At 61.2% G+C, this 14,190-nt stretch overlaps 6 protein-coding genes across 6 annotated transcripts; 3 read left to right on the top strand and 3 right to left on the bottom strand.

The window, feature by feature from the left end:
* Positions 1 to 979: 979 nt before the first annotated feature.
* Positions 980 to 2,047, top strand: VTJ83DRAFT_3283 (uncharacterized protein; the record flags this gene model as incomplete). Its single annotated transcript, XM_071009644.1, has 1 exon — positions 980 to 2,047. One exon carries the CDS (start codon positions 980 to 982, stop codon positions 2,045 to 2,047), a length of 1,068 nt encoding a protein of 355 aa, XP_070867161.1.
* Positions 2,048 to 3,102: 1,055 nt separating this feature from the next.
* Positions 3,103 to 4,479, top strand: VTJ83DRAFT_3284 (uncharacterized protein; the record flags this gene model as incomplete). Its single annotated transcript, XM_071009645.1, has 3 exons — positions 3,103 to 3,136; positions 3,239 to 3,559; positions 3,716 to 4,479. The coding sequence occupies 3 exons, from the start codon at positions 3,103 to 3,105 to the stop codon at positions 4,477 to 4,479; spliced, it is 1,119 nt and encodes a 372-aa protein (XP_070867162.1).
* Positions 4,480 to 4,679: 200 nt separating this feature from the next.
* On the bottom strand, positions 4,680 to 6,377 carry VTJ83DRAFT_3285 (uncharacterized protein; the record flags this gene model as incomplete). The annotated part of the gene is made up of 2 exons (XM_071009646.1): positions 4,680 to 5,058; positions 5,122 to 6,377. The coding sequence occupies 2 exons, from the start codon at positions 6,375 to 6,377 to the stop codon at positions 4,680 to 4,682; spliced, it is 1,635 nt and encodes a 544-aa protein (XP_070867163.1).
* Positions 6,378 to 7,790: 1,413 nt separating this feature from the next.
* On the bottom strand, positions 7,791 to 8,676 carry VTJ83DRAFT_3286 (uncharacterized protein; the record flags this gene model as incomplete). The annotated part of the gene is made up of 4 exons (XM_071009647.1): positions 7,791 to 7,883; positions 7,979 to 8,045; positions 8,133 to 8,288; positions 8,576 to 8,676. 4 exons carry the CDS (start codon positions 8,674 to 8,676, stop codon positions 7,791 to 7,793), a joined length of 417 nt encoding a protein of 138 aa, XP_070867164.1.
* A 1,006-nt stretch (positions 8,677 to 9,682) lies between these two features.
* VTJ83DRAFT_3287 (uncharacterized protein) lies at positions 9,683 to 11,060 on the bottom strand (the record flags this gene model as incomplete). The annotated part of the gene is made up of 5 exons (XM_071009648.1): positions 9,683 to 9,801; positions 9,851 to 10,397; positions 10,459 to 10,775; positions 10,827 to 10,860; positions 10,917 to 11,060. The coding sequence occupies 5 exons, from the start codon at positions 11,058 to 11,060 to the stop codon at positions 9,683 to 9,685; spliced, it is 1,161 nt and encodes a 386-aa protein (XP_070867165.1).
* A 662-nt stretch (positions 11,061 to 11,722) lies between these two features.
* Positions 11,723 to 13,542, top strand: VTJ83DRAFT_3288 (uncharacterized protein; the record flags this gene model as incomplete). Its single annotated transcript, XM_071009649.1, has 4 exons — positions 11,723 to 11,834; positions 11,965 to 12,182; positions 12,252 to 12,686; positions 12,760 to 13,542. The coding sequence occupies 4 exons, from the start codon at positions 11,723 to 11,725 to the stop codon at positions 13,540 to 13,542; spliced, it is 1,548 nt and encodes a 515-aa protein (XP_070867166.1).
* Between the last annotated feature and the right edge of the window lie 648 nt (positions 13,543 to 14,190).

Genomic DNA, 14,190 nt, shown 5'->3' on the forward strand with positions numbered 1-14,190 from the left:
TCAGACGAAGAAGCGTTTCGAAGATCGCATGGCACCCATGGCCAATGCTGAGCACGCAAGGCGGTCGCCGCCAACGTGTGAACCTTTGCGGTCTCTGGAGCTGGCCAGCCCGCTCAGACGCATCGAACATGGCGTCCCCCCCCCTGTCGTGACCCCCGCGCGCGCAAACCTTCAACGCCTGCCAAGCCATCCTCAAACATGCCGCCGTCGCCTCGAGATTCCCAGCTCTGTGCGGACCCCCTGAAACACAGACCGGGCGCCCACCGCCAAGCTACTGGGACGAGAGCCTCAGGCGAGATTGCCGCCAGGGACAGCCCCCTCCAAGCGCTCGGAAACCTCCTCCTCCGATGGACGTAGGTCCACCCATCGAACGTCACCCCTTTCCGCGGCCCTGGCTCTTCGCGGCCCTCGTCGCCCTCGGATCGACGTCCCCTGGTCCGCGCCGATACGAGAAGCCAACCGATGCAACCCGGACATCAGATGACACTTTGGATTACAGGGCCGCGCGGTTGTCACGGACTCTCCCGCCTAGGAGCCTCGCAGCCGGGACCCCAGGCAGGGCACGGCCGCGAGCCCTCGATCTAGACAGGAGCGCCGCGCATCGCCCTAGGGTCCCCGAGCACTCCCCAGCTAGCGCCAGTATGATCGCCATTAGGGAGCTTCCGCCATGGTCGAGCGTCCGCCAGCTCCTCGCAGCGCTCTCGGCCGTCGACACTTGTATATAGCTGGGTCGTCCGCCCGTCATCTCGTCCGTCTTGTTCTTTCTCGTTCAACAAGTTGTTCGTCTTCTTTCCTTCGGGGTCCGGTCTTTTTTTCCATAGTTCTGTGAACTTTCGTTTCGTTCTCTTTCCAACTTTTACATTCTCTACAACCGCCAGTCGGTTTTTCGATTCTTCACACACGACGTTCGACTCGTTCAGTTCCTGTGTTATAACACGAACCATCTTTTTTTTTTTTTTTTCCCTCCAAGATCATCACCATGTTCTCCAAGGTTGTCGCTCTCATTGCCCTGGCGGCTTATGCTGAGGCCCGCTTCGGCCAGGAGCAGGCCGTTGCCAACCTGGTCCAGGGTCTGGGCAACTTTGGCCAGCCCGGCCAGGCTGCTACCCTCGCCGGCCAGACCCCCGGCGTGCTTCTCGCTGGTGCCAACGCCTGCGCGAAGCTCCAGCTTGCGGACCAGATCGTCGCCACCCTCGGCAACGATCCCGCCGTCATCGACGCCGCCAGGGCCCTCGTGGCGGCGGAGAAGAACACCAACCCCTTCGCCGTGGCCATCCCCAGCATCTGCTCGGACAGGAACCTGCCCGCCACCCCCGAGCTGCGCGGCATCGTGCCCCTGGTCGACCCCGACACCGTCGGCTCGGACGTTGAGAACGCCAACGCGGCCCGTTCCCTCCAGAACCCCTTCAACGCCGACGGCCTGAGCGTTGCCGAGGTTGCCATCGCCAACGGCTTCAGCAACTTTACGCTCCAGGGCTCGGATGGCTCGACGGCCCCGGCCGCCGGCGCTGGCAACAACGGCGGTAACAACAACAACAACAACAACAATGGCAACAACGGCAACAACAACAACAACAATGGCAACAACGGCAACAACAATAACAACAACAACAACGGTGCTTCCCGTTGCGGCGCTGTCCAGACCACCCTCACCACCGTGATTGTCGCTCCCACCGGCAACGCGGGCGACAACAACCGCAACAACAACGGCGGCGCCGTCACCTCGTCCATCGCCGGCCTCGACTTTGGCTCCTGCGACCCGACCATCAAGTTCGTCGGCGGCCTCGGCAACCGCCCCGCGACCGAGTTCACCTTCCAGTCGCGCGAGCCCCAGATCGCCTCCAAGCAGCAGGAGGCGCTCAACCCCAACATCATCACCAACCGCATCTGCGACGACCTGACCAACATCTGCGGCGCCAACCAGGCCGCCAAGGACCGCTGCCGCGCCGCGCAGGCCGAGATCCAGGCCCTCGGCACCCGCAACGCCGACACGGCCCGCCGGTGGAACGAGCTCCTCGGCTTCGCCGGCGCGGACATCAGCTCGTAAGCTTGCCGATGGCAAGGGGGTAGAGAAACAGAGGAGAGGTTGCTCTCGTCTTGTCCTCGTTGGGACCGTGTTGGGAAGGGGGGGTTGGTTGTTGAGCGGTGATGCTGGTGGTGGCTGCTGAAGGTGTTGTTGTTTCCTTTCTTTGGTAGGGCGGGGTCCGGGTTGTTCAAAATGTTTTCCCATGTACGATTGGGCACGCCTTTTTGCTATCGGGGCTATGATTATGATGGCAACTTCAATGGAGTCATGGTTTCTTTGGGGACTTTTTCTTTCCCGTCTCTTCAAGCTGGTGAAATGCCTGTGTGATTATGATGTGATGTCCTGGGCATCTCTCAAGATGCCAAGGCTTGTCCCCCTTGATTCGGGGGAGCGGAGTTGTGCCGTTGCCGTGTCTGCCTTTTCTTTCTTCCACCGTGCTGCGGCAGTACAAACGTTCTTCCAGCAGCCATGTCGACGACGCTCTGTAGGATGTGTACGTACTGTGTAGCATGCATGTTGCGTAGGTACAATAGGTTGCCGGGTCTGTTCTCTCGCCAAGGCGGGGAAAACGTCCGGCCCCGAAGCGTGTCGCCAAAATTGGACATGAAACTCGACGGATGGATGTATGCAAGGTACACTGCTGATCGAATACTATCAGTGTAAGGTGGGGTTGAATCGGAGCAACGCCATCGTGATGCAACGGCGGGGAAGAGTGGCAGCGAAATCGCTAAGCCGGAATGGCGTCATTTGAATGTGGGCAATGCGGAGGTTGGAGGAGGAGGAGGGGGGGGGGGGGGGGGGGGTGAGCCGTGTGTTAGTGCTCGGGTTTCTTCAAACTTCCGGATCTTACAAATAACACTAGAACGTCGTAGAAGCGGTCATCGTTGACGAAGCTTGACTTACACGCTCGCTTCATTTTACTTGTACTTTTCATACTCCGGTGTACATAGGAGACACACCCCCTCATCCCCAAGGTTTCATTGAATTCAACATTGGATACTTACACCAGAGCCACACCAACCCATCGGACCCCTACCCCTCTTGCCTACCCAAGCACCTCAGCTACCGCATCTACCATGGCGACCATGAAAGAAGCTCTCGTCCGCAAGGGTACCCCTCGATCCCATCCATCTCCGTCCCCCCGTTCCTCCCAGCTCCATTCCAGCAAGCCATAATTACCTCGCTAACCAACCCCGCGCCACCCCGACCCAGGCGTCCAAGTCAGCATCGTCGACGCCCCCATCCCCGCCATCAACGACGACCAGGTCCTCATCCGCGTCGTCGTCTCCGGGAGCAACCCCAAGGACTGGAAGCTCCCCGAGTGGTTCGGGGCCGAGGGGTCGCCGGGGACCAACGAGGGCGACGACATCGCGGGCGTCGTCGAGCGGGTCGGCGCGCGCGTCTTTGAGTTCAAGCCCGGCGACCGGGTCGCCGCGTTCCACGAGATGCGCACGCGCGGAGGGAGCTACGCCGAGTACGCCGTGGCGTGGCAGCACACCACGTTTCACATTCCCAAGGAGACGTCGTTCGAAGGTGGGTTGCTTGGCCGGGGATTGGTCTTGAGGCCTTCTCCCAACCCCTCCCGCTCTCCGGGCCGGTGGTGGGCCGTTGGGTTCCTTGCTCATGCGGCGAACTCTTGTATTTGCATGTGCCGGGGGGCGAATTTCCCAGGCTAACCCTCGCCTACAGAAGCGGCCGCCATCCCCCTCGCCGCCGCCACCTCCGCCTTGGCCCTCTACCAGCGCCTCCGCCTGCCCCAGCCGTGGGACCCCCCGGCGACCCCGGCCCCGGGCCCTCTCGTCATCTACGGAGCGGCCTCCGCCGTGGGCATCTACGCCGTGCAGCTCGCCCTGCGCAGCGGCATCCAGCCGATCATCGCCGTCGCCGGGCGGGCCAAGGACTACGTCGCTTCCTTCCTGGACCCGGGCCGCCGGGGGGACCTCGTCATCGACTACCGCGACGGCGACGAGGCGGTGGTCAAGGCGCTCGTCGACGCCCTGCAGGCGCACCGCCGACGGAGCGGCCCCGGGCCCGTCTACGTCCTGGATGCCGTGTCCGAGGGGAGCAGCCTCCCCAACCTCGGCGCCGCGCTTCGCCAGGTCCTCGGCTCCTCCTCGTCGTCCTCCGACGGCGATGCCGCGTCCGGCGGGAGCAAGGTCACCTTTGTGCTGCACACGGCCGAACCCAAGGCGGCCGAGGTGTTCCCCGCCGGGGTCGAGAGGACCATCACCACCGTGGGCGACGTCCACCAGGATGCCAAGGACTTTGGGTACGTTTACTTCCGGTACATGGCGCGCGGCCTGCAGGAGGGGTGGTTCAAGCCGCAGCGGACCGAGGTGGTGCCCGGCGGGCTGGGCGGGATCGAGACGGCGCTGAGGAACCTCAAGGAGGGCAAGGCGAGCGCGGTCAAGTACGTGTTCCGCATCGCCGAGACGGCCGGGGTCCAAGGGTAAGCGGAGGGCATACGGTACCAGGAAAGTAGGAATTGGAGGGACCGTGGCTCCCGCCGAGAAAGGGGGGGGGGGGGGGAGGGAGGGGGTTGAACAAACTGGGCCTGATGCATTAACTCTGTTCTATTCTCTTGATCGCCCAACCCGACAAAAAAAACATGTCAAAAACACTTACAGAAAAAAAAAGATCCTCTCTGCGCCGCTCAATCCCACATCTTGACCTCCCCCTTCGCCCCCGCCGTAAAGACCTTGCTCGTCTCCTGCTCCGACCAAGCCACGCAGTTGACGGCGCCGTTGGCCGCGTCGACCGAGATCTTGCTGTAGAGCTTGCACGACTTGAAGTCCCAAAACACGACGCTCCCTTGGGTGTCGCCCGAGGCCACAAACTTGCCGTCCGGGCTGCACGTGAGCCCGATGGCGCTGCCCGCCGTGTTGTGCCCGCGCCACGCCTTGCTGCGGTGCTGCCGGAACTTGTCCGGCCCGGCCGAGTAGGCCACGATGGAGTTGTCGCTGCATTGGTAGAGGATGTATTTGCCGCTCGGGTGCTGGGCGGATTTTGTGAGGGCGAACATGTCGGGCTCGCTGGGGAGGGGGGTTAGCGCGGCGCTGCGATGGGATGGGAGGCCAACAAAAAGCAAAACATACCTGATGGTCTTGATTTCGACCGGGATGCCGTATTCCCAGACGCGAAGCGACCGGTCGTCCGAGGTGGACATGAAGCGGCGGCTCTCGTCGATGAACTCGATGGTGTTGATGGCGCCCAGGTGGTGGTCGTACTCCTGGACCGTGCTGTTGCCCGCGCGGCTGTCGTACTGCAGGATGCGGTTGTCGGAGAGACCGGCCAGGAACTCGTGGCCGTTCTCGGCCGACGGGTTGAACTTGATGACGTGCGGCGTCTTGCCGCAGTTGAAGCGGTTGACGCACTGGCCCGTCTCGGTGTCCCAGAGGCGGATTCTCCTGTCGAACCCGCCCGACAGGAACCTCGTGCCCCCCGTGTTGAACGACAGGTCCGTGACGGCCTTGTTGTGGCCGACGTACGACCGCAGCACCTCCCTGTCGCGGTACACGTCCCAGATCTTGATGGCCCCGTCCGCCGCGCCCGTGATGCCCAGGTGGCTCGACCGCGGGAACAGCTGCAGCGCCGTGACGGGCGTGCTGTGCGGCCGCCACGTGTAAAAGAGCTTCTTGGGGATGTAGCTGGCGACGCTTCCCGGCTCCTTGGCCAGCGAGAACCCGAGGTCCTGCGGGACGTGCATGTAGGTCCTCCCGAGGTAGTCGTGCTCGTTGCTCCCGAGGAACTCGGTCGTCTCGGCGCCCACGGCCTCCACCTCTTGCCGCTTCGCCAGGGCCGGCGCCGGCGCCGACACCACGGTCCCGCTGGGCACCACCTCGTCGTCGTCGTCCCCTTCCTCCACCTCGACGATTTCGTACTCGTCGCCGCTCCCGAGCTCCTCGTCCTCGCCCACCTCCACCTCCTCGTACCTCTCGCGCTTGTACCTCGCCCACGGGCCGACGTAGGCGCCGTCGCCGTCCGCGACGGTCGCGTCCCCTTTCCCCTCCCGCTCCGCACGCAGCTTCTTGTGCAGCTCCTTGCGCTCGCGATTGTTCATGCCCATCTCCCGCTGGGGGCCCTGGGCGCCGGCGCGCTCGACGGCGCGGTGCTTGGCGCGGAACGTGTGCTCCGAGATGTAGGTCTCCTCGGCGTGGCCCGTCAGGACGTTTTTGCGCTTGAGCGAGGACGCGGCCGACTCGTCGCGAAAGGGGTTGGAAGGGCCGAGGCGCGGGCGGGCGAGGTTGTCGGCGGTGTAGGGCACGACGGCGTGGTCGGGCCCCTGGGTCTCGCGGACAATGAGGGCATCTTGGACGGGTCGGTTGGGGGCGTATTCGCCAAAGTCGGACATGGTTTGTTGTGGTGGGATGGTGGGCGGTCGGTCGGTTTCGATGTGTGCGACGAGGGCGAATGGAGAGTGGGAGGGGTGATGGGTGCGCCCGGCCGCCAAACGTATCGTGATGGTGTTTTTTTTTTTCGTTTCTTTTTTTTTTAGAGATGGTTGATGGTTGATGGTTGATGGGAACTTTAGCGGACTGCAGCGACGAAACCAAGCGATAAGATCGCGCCAAGAACTCTGCTGGGACCTTTTTGGGCTGGACAGCCAGGCGACGTGCACGGGCCACATCGACATGCGCTCGGCTGGCCCGTCCGTCATCAGCTCAGCAGCGTCAGTTCATATGTGCATTGGGTAGTTAGTTACCTAAGGTACCTAAGCTACCTAACATACCTAGAGAAGGTACTTTTGTGTACACTGTCGAGGTACCTTGGCTTAGATCAAGTCCCTCTAGCTTAGCCATAAGGGTCAACGCCTCATCGACCTCGCTAGGTATCTACCAAGTGTAAAACATCACAGCCGCCACGTCTCTCAGGGTGTTTGATAAAGTCATGACACCTATGGAACAAGCCGGCCAAAAAAAAAAAGAAATAAAAGAAAAATAAAAGAAAGCCGTATTGCAAAGAGGAGGTTCCAGGTTGCAGTTAGATACAGCAATACGGCATCCCTACCTACCAACCTAAGCCTCCCCCCGCCCAACGACCAGTTACCATACAGGGAAAAGACGAGCAACGAGGAAATGACCAGGAACTCCCAGAGACAGGAAACACCCTTTGAGCCACCCCCCCAAGCCGACGACCACCCACCCGCGACCTGACTCCTCCCCCCCCCCCCCCAAGCCAAGCCAAGCTAGCTGCCAGCAGGAAATACCTTGTACAATTAGGAAAAGGAACGAACCCTGTCCGATCAAAGACGTCCAGAGAGCGTAGCTACCTGGGTAGGTTTGGTACCTGTATCCAGACCCCCCATGCGGACAGGGCTCCTCCAACCAACCCGCCCCTCCCCCTTAAAAACTCATTACTCGCTCATGTCGTCGTCGTTGCTGCTGATGCTCTTGGTGCTTCATTCTTTGTCCGTGTTCTGCGTACTCGTACTTGTCCGATGCCGCCGTGATCAGCACAACCCTTCTCCCTCCACCCTCACATTTCCTTCCTGCCCCCGCCCTAGAGACCCTCTATATATAGATCGACATGTTTCGCGCACACACCCGCACCCACGCACGCACGCTTGCACGCACGCACGTACGCACGTGCATGTTACGCTCCCCGTCGAGCTCCACAAGACGGGGGTGCGCAGCTCATTGATCGCTGCGTCGCACACCACCCGGACCATCGACCGAGAGGAGAGCCGGCAGGACGAAACCATCCGCCAATCGCCCAACCCGCGCTGGGCGCGGAGGTGGGATCCCGACAAGACGGGGCGGCTCGCTTAGTGCGCCTCGTCCCGGATCAGAGCGACGATCATGCTGTAGAGGTAGAAGAAGAAGAGGACGAGGTGGAAGCCGAGCTTGGTGAAGGATTCCTGGTGTACGAGCAACCAGGTCAGCGTCCCTTGGTGTGTCCTAGCTGCCATGCCATGACGGAGGGGCAAAAGGGGGGGTTGTCGTGTATTCGTACCTTCTTGTGCACGTTGAGCTTCCGGAAAATCTCGGTCGCGTCCAGGAGGTGCGTGTTGTCGATGATCCTGCGTTTCGCGTGTCAACCGACCAGTGTCTTTCCCCCCCTCTCCACACACCCGCGCGACCCACGCAGCGGGGGAGGGAATACGCACTTCTTAACGTTCCAGCCAAGCAGAGGCAGGTTGAGGATAAGCGGCACCCAGTATCCGTTGATGAGGAACAGGAAGGTCAGGAAGCCGTGGACGGCGACCTCGGGGATGATGTACGTGTTGAGGCGGTTGCAGAGGTCGATGGGGTTGATATAGTCGCTGTCACGCACGGGAGGGTTAGCATCTCGTAGCCGGTGAGTGCGCAAGGAGGGAGCTGAAGAGCGGGAGCGGGCCAGCAGGCAACAGCTGGGGATGGCGTCATGGCTGGCTCTGCGGCCGCGGGGTTCGGCCGAGGCTTATCTCTCTCTCTCCTCGGAGGGCTTGTTATGGGGAAGCCAGATGTCCGCATGCCGCCTGTTGCTTGCCGCCGCCGCCGCCGCTGCTGCTGCTGCTGCCGCTGCTGCCGGTGTTGCTGTTGATGATAAACTCGGGGAAGAGACGCGTACCATTCCAGATCGCTGTACATGATGGTGAAGAAGACCTGCAGGAACAGGTTGACCGCGTTTATGATCACGGCCAAGAGGTATAACCACGCCTCGCCCGACATGTTGACGGTGTTTGTTCAGCGGTCAAAAGCTCTGAAGCGGTCTTGTTGTGGTCCGAGTCGCGTCAGCGAAAAACAAAAATCCCAAACGGAGGCTGTTGGCCTGGCGTCGTCGTCCTTGTCGCGCGGTGTAGGGAGGTAGCACGCTGGTTGCGGTGTTGGGTTGGCACGATGACGACGTCGGAAATGGTGAGCTCGGGTGGGATGTGGGCCGTCGCTTGGGCTGAAGAGTGGGGGAGGGAGGGCTATGCTACGGGCGCGCAAAGATGGGCCTCGCCTTGACACGCAAGGAAGAAAAAAAAATCACCCAAACGCTAATCTGCAGTGAACGCCGCGCGAGGATACAACCGGGATCCCTCGGAATGGTCAAGACGAGGAAGAGGATACAGGATCGCCCAAGCTGCGTTGAGGATTGCAAAAGCTGGCGGTTGGCGGTTGGCGGTTGGCAGAGCTGTGCCAGAGCGAGGCAGGGCGCGAAAATGATGCAAGTGGGGCTCCATGGCCAGCGGGTTTTCCGCTCTTGGTCCAAGCTCCTGCTCGCTTGCAACAGCCGGCCTCGCTGTCGTTTCGGGACTGCCACGCATTGATTGATTGGATTGGGCCACGCCTCCAAAAGATCCCAAGGGAGGGTGGGGGGGGGGTTCGGTCAGGCCAGGCTGCACGTGAAGCCCGCCTCGTAAAACGGGACATGGAGAGACAACGAGCGATACGGAGCAAGGGTTGCTTGAGAGAGCAGAGAGAGAAAGTAGAGATAGAGAGAGAGAGAGAGAGAGAGAACATTCTTCTTGCTCGGAATCTTGGTCTTGCGCAAACGCCTTCTCAACTAGCTTACGTAGGGGATGCATCATCATTCATATGTAGACGGGTGACAAGTCGGGCCGTTCCACAGGGCAAACGAAGCAGGAAACGCTGGGAACGCTGCGTCGCATCGCCGGCGCTGGGCATCACGAGGCGGCCATCCTGGACAAAAACGCATGGAATAAACAACGTCTATCAACCCGTTGCGCGCTCAGCTTGACCCGTTGGTCTCCGACGCCGGCGTCGGCATCGGGATGGGCCCTCCGGGCGAGTCGGCCTTGCGGGCCGTCAAGATCTCGACGCCCGTCTCCGTCACCAGGAGCGTATGCTCTGCGCAGCCATGTCAGCGACACTCTCTTGACGCCATTGTCCGACTTACCAAACTGCGCCGTCCTCTTGCCGTCGATCGTGGTGCTCGTCCAGTTGTCCGGCCACGTCACGTCCCGGTACTTGCCGAGCGCGATCATGGGCTCGATCGTAAACGTCATGCCCGGCTTGCACTCGCCGACGGCCTTGTTCTTGGCGTAGTGCGGGATGTTGGGCGGGCAGTGGAAGATGGTGTTGATGCCGTGCCCCACGTAGGTGCGGATGACGCTGCAGCCGCGCGACTTGGCGTGCGCCTCGATGACGTTGCCAAAGTCGCGGAACAGCGTGCCGGGCTTGACCAGCTTGATGGCCTCCTCCAGGCACTCGCGCGCCGTCTCGACGACCCGCACCGAGTCGGGGTCCGCCTTGGCGCGGTCGCCCACGTAGTACGTCTCGTTGAGATCGCCGTGGTAGCCCTCGTGGTAGAGCGTTACGTCGAGGTTGATGATGTCGCCGTCGAGAAGGACGCGCTGGTCGGGAATGCCGTGGCAGATGACCTCGTTGACCGAGGTGCACACCGACTTGGGGAAGTGATTGTAGTTGAGGGGCGACGGATAGGCCTGGCGCGTCGTTAGCTCTCCTCGCCTCGGCGCGTCGCGGGAACGGCGGCGGGCTGCCTACGTTGCGCTCGATGCACGCCTGGTGCACAATCTTGTCGATGTCGTCCGTCGTGATGCCCGGGCGGATCGCGGCGGCGGCGATGTCCAGCACCTCGCGCGCCAACCGGCAGACCTTGCGCATGGCCTCCTGCCCCTTGGCGTCGAGCTGGGTGATCCTGTTGCTCCGGACGAGCGACCGGCCGTTCTTGGGGATGCCATCCTCGGCGTAATCGGGGTGGGGGATCGACTTGGGCACCTCGCGGCGCGGGGACAGCGGATAGACGGGTCGCAGCGGGCCGGTGAAGTGGAAGTTGGGGAAGGGGTTGTAGAAGCCGGTTTCTGGATCCGGTTTAGAAACAGCCTTCGGGGGGAAGAAGCGGCTGAGCATACTTGTCTCTGTCTTGTGCATGCTCTTGTGCGTCGCCTGGTGCCCGGTTAGCGGGGAACGACCCAAGAACCGCGGGGCCGGTCCCGGCCTACCCAGTTCTTCTTGAAGCACTCCTGGGAGCAGAAGAAGCTGTCCTTGATGCCGAGGGTGAGGCACTTGGGGCACTGCAGCGTCGTGGCATCGTTTTCGCAGTCGGCGCCGAGGCACTTGCGCTTCGTTGGGGGCTCTTCGGCCATGGCGGGGGCGGGGGGGGGGAGGAGGGAGCGAGGAGAGAGAGAGAGCTTTGGGCGGACCCGGTGAGGGACTGGTGATGGGAGGGTGAGGATAATCCTCAAAAGACAAAGAAGAAAAGATGCGGTAAAAAGACTGGAGATGGCGGAGAGAATGGCCAACCGACAGTCACCTAACGAGGCGTAAAGCTGGAACTGCAATCCAATGTTGGATCTTGCCAGGCAAAGTCAAAACATTTTGGCAAGGCAGTGTAGCTACAATTAGTGGCCCGCCCGGGGCTGCAGGCTGTCCGATGTCCGATGGCTGTGGGGCTGGCCCAGCTGGCTCCACTTGTACCCAGGTTCCAGCGGGTGACACAGCGGCGAGCAAGCGCGTGTGGGGGGTGGGAGTTTCCTGCGAACCTTGGAACCAACCGGCCGATCCAAGCCGAAGAGGTGGGTCCAACTCGATGTTGAGCGGCATTGGTAGGGGTAGGTTCTGCATCGAATGAGCAACTTTGCCGTGAAATATGAGCTAATCTGGGCAGACTCATGTCCGTGTTACCTCCGGTCGGTTTGTAAGCCCGTCGCAGATCAAGTTTTCTTTTTTTTTTTTTTCTGTTGGTGTGTGTATGTGTGTGTATGCGTAGGATTTGTTTTGCATTCATTTTTTTTCTTCAGCATACATCATGGGCAAACAGCAGAGAATCGTCATCGTCGGGGCCGGCCCGGTGGGCTCACTCGCGGCGTTGTATGCCGCAAACCGCGGCCACCAAGTCGACATTTACGAGCTGCGAAGTGGTCAGTCGTTTTCTTCTTTTCATTCAACCCTCTTGAGCTGTGTTGTCTCAGCCAGCAGGAAACAAAAAGAAAAAAAAAAGAAAAGAAAAGAAGAAAAAAACGACTCAAACACTGAAACGTAGTTCTACAGACCTCAGAGACCCTTCCACCGTGCCGCTCAACTTTACCAAATCCATCAACCTGGCCCTCTCGGAACGCGGCATCAATGCCCTGCGTCATGCTGGCCAACCACGGCTCATCGAGCATGTTCTGGGTGCAACCATCCCTATGCGCGGCCGCATGATCCACGGCCGCCGTGTAAATGGCGACCTGTACGAAGAGCCGCAGGACTACGACGCCCACGGGCGTGTAAGTGCGCTCCCGCCTGCCAACCCCTGAAGCAGAAAAAAATCGCCGATCATGTGCTGAATGGCTCAGTGCATCCTCGCCATCGACCGCGGCGGCCTCAACAAGCGCCTCCTCGACATGCTCGAGGAGATGCCCAATGTCACGTTCCACTTCTCCCACAAGCTCACGGGGGCCGATTTCCGGAAGAACAAGGCGTGGTTCGAGGTTCGCGAAAATGGCGCCTCCAAACCGAGGGGCCAGCTTGCCAGCGAGATCGAGGTGGACTTTGACTTCATGATCGGCGCCGACGGCGCCCACTCGGCCGTCCGCTACCACATGATGAAGTTTACGCGCATGGACTACCAGCAGGTCTACATCGACGCCGTGTGGTGCGAGTTCCACATCCGGCCCAGAACGACCGCGCCCGACGACGACGAGCCCCTCATGTCCAAGTTCGCCATCTCCCCGAACCACCTGCACATCTGGCCCGGCAAAGAGTTCATGTTTATCGCCATCCCCAGCGACGTACGTGCAGCCTCCCAAGCCCGCTGGTGTTTCTCGCGCTAAACCCCTCCCCCTCCCCCTCTCTTCCTTTCAGGACGGCTCCTTCACGTGCACCCTGTTCGCCCCCGGGTCTCTCTACGAATACCTCGAGTCCGACCCCTCGGGCGCCCTCGTCGCGCCCTTCTTCGACAAGCACTTCCCCGGCGTCACCTCCCTCATCCCGCCCGAGGAGCTGGTCGCCTCCTTCCAGCGCAACCCCCACCTCCCGCTCATCAGCATCAAGTGCAAGCCCCACAGCTACGGCTCCTCGGTCGCGCTGGTCGGCGACGCCGCCCACGCCATGGTGCCCTTTTACGGACAGGGCATGAACGCGGGCTTTGAGGACGTGCGCATCCTCTTCGAGATCCTCGACAAGCACGAGCGCATCGCCCAGGACGAGGCCGGCGAGGCCGAGGGCCCCTCCCCGGCGTCGACCCGCGCCCGCGCCCTGGCCGAGTACACGGCCGTCCGCGTGCCCGACGCGCACGCCATCAACGACCTGGCCCTGCAAAACTACGTCGAGATGCGCGCCTCGGTGCTGTCGCCCATCTACCGCCTCCGCAAGTTCCTCGAGGAGACCCTGAGCAAGTACGCGCCGTCCCTGGGGTGGCAGACCAAGTACTCGCGCGTCTCGTTCGGCAACGAGAGGTACTCCGAGGTCGTGGCCAAGACGGAGCGCCAGAGCCGCCTGCTGGCGAGGGGCCTGGCCGCGCTGGTGGGCGCGCCCGTGCTGGCGGGCGGCATTCTGTGGCTCATGCGGTACAAGAGGACGGTGGACGTGGGGTTGCGGGCGGCGTTTGGGTCCGTGGATCACATGGTGGAGCTGCTGGTTCGGTGAGGCACCTAGGTAAGACGGCGGAGAGTGCGCTGGGGGAGAAGCCGGTGGTATGAGATGATGGGTAGCCATGTAGTACATAGCCGGTGGCGCCGGGAAGCGTGCTCAGAAAACCAGACTGTCCATGTTCGTCGAGCTGATCACGGAGAGCAGTTCCCGGGGCCTTTTGGTGTACACTAGAAACATGAAAAGATGTTGTATCAATCGTGAACCAAACGGTGTCTTGACATGTGGTATTTCAGGCTGCCTTCCAAGAAAGCCCATGCTCCGTTAACCCCGCTTTGCGAGACGACGGTCGCAGATCGCTGGCGAAGCATGCGAGCTTGGTTTGTGACGGTTGCAAACGATGCTGGATGGTTCGTCGTCTTGACTCTCTTTGCTTTCTTCCCTTTTCCTGTCCTTCATGTGAATGTTAACGAGCTCCAGCTCGAGTTCGATGCCACCTCCCCATCGACATCGTCCGTTGCTATGGAAACCAGGGGAAGTAAACAACGGGTGAAGGACGTTAGCTATTCTCACTTGTGCTGATCATGACTCTGCCTTCCCAGGTCTGTGGTGATCCCTTTGACTCAGGCGGTAAACAGCGCATTCGTGCAAAGATAGTTGTGTCGCACAAGTCTTTCCGCCTGCTGGGGCTCTACGCAGCATGTG

This window comes from Remersonia thermophila, chromosome 3 (assembly GCF_042764415.1).
Source record: "Remersonia thermophila strain ATCC 22073 chromosome 3, whole genome shotgun sequence".
Classification (NCBI taxonomy): domain Eukaryota; kingdom Fungi; phylum Ascomycota; class Sordariomycetes; order Sordariales; family Chaetomiaceae; genus Remersonia; species Remersonia thermophila.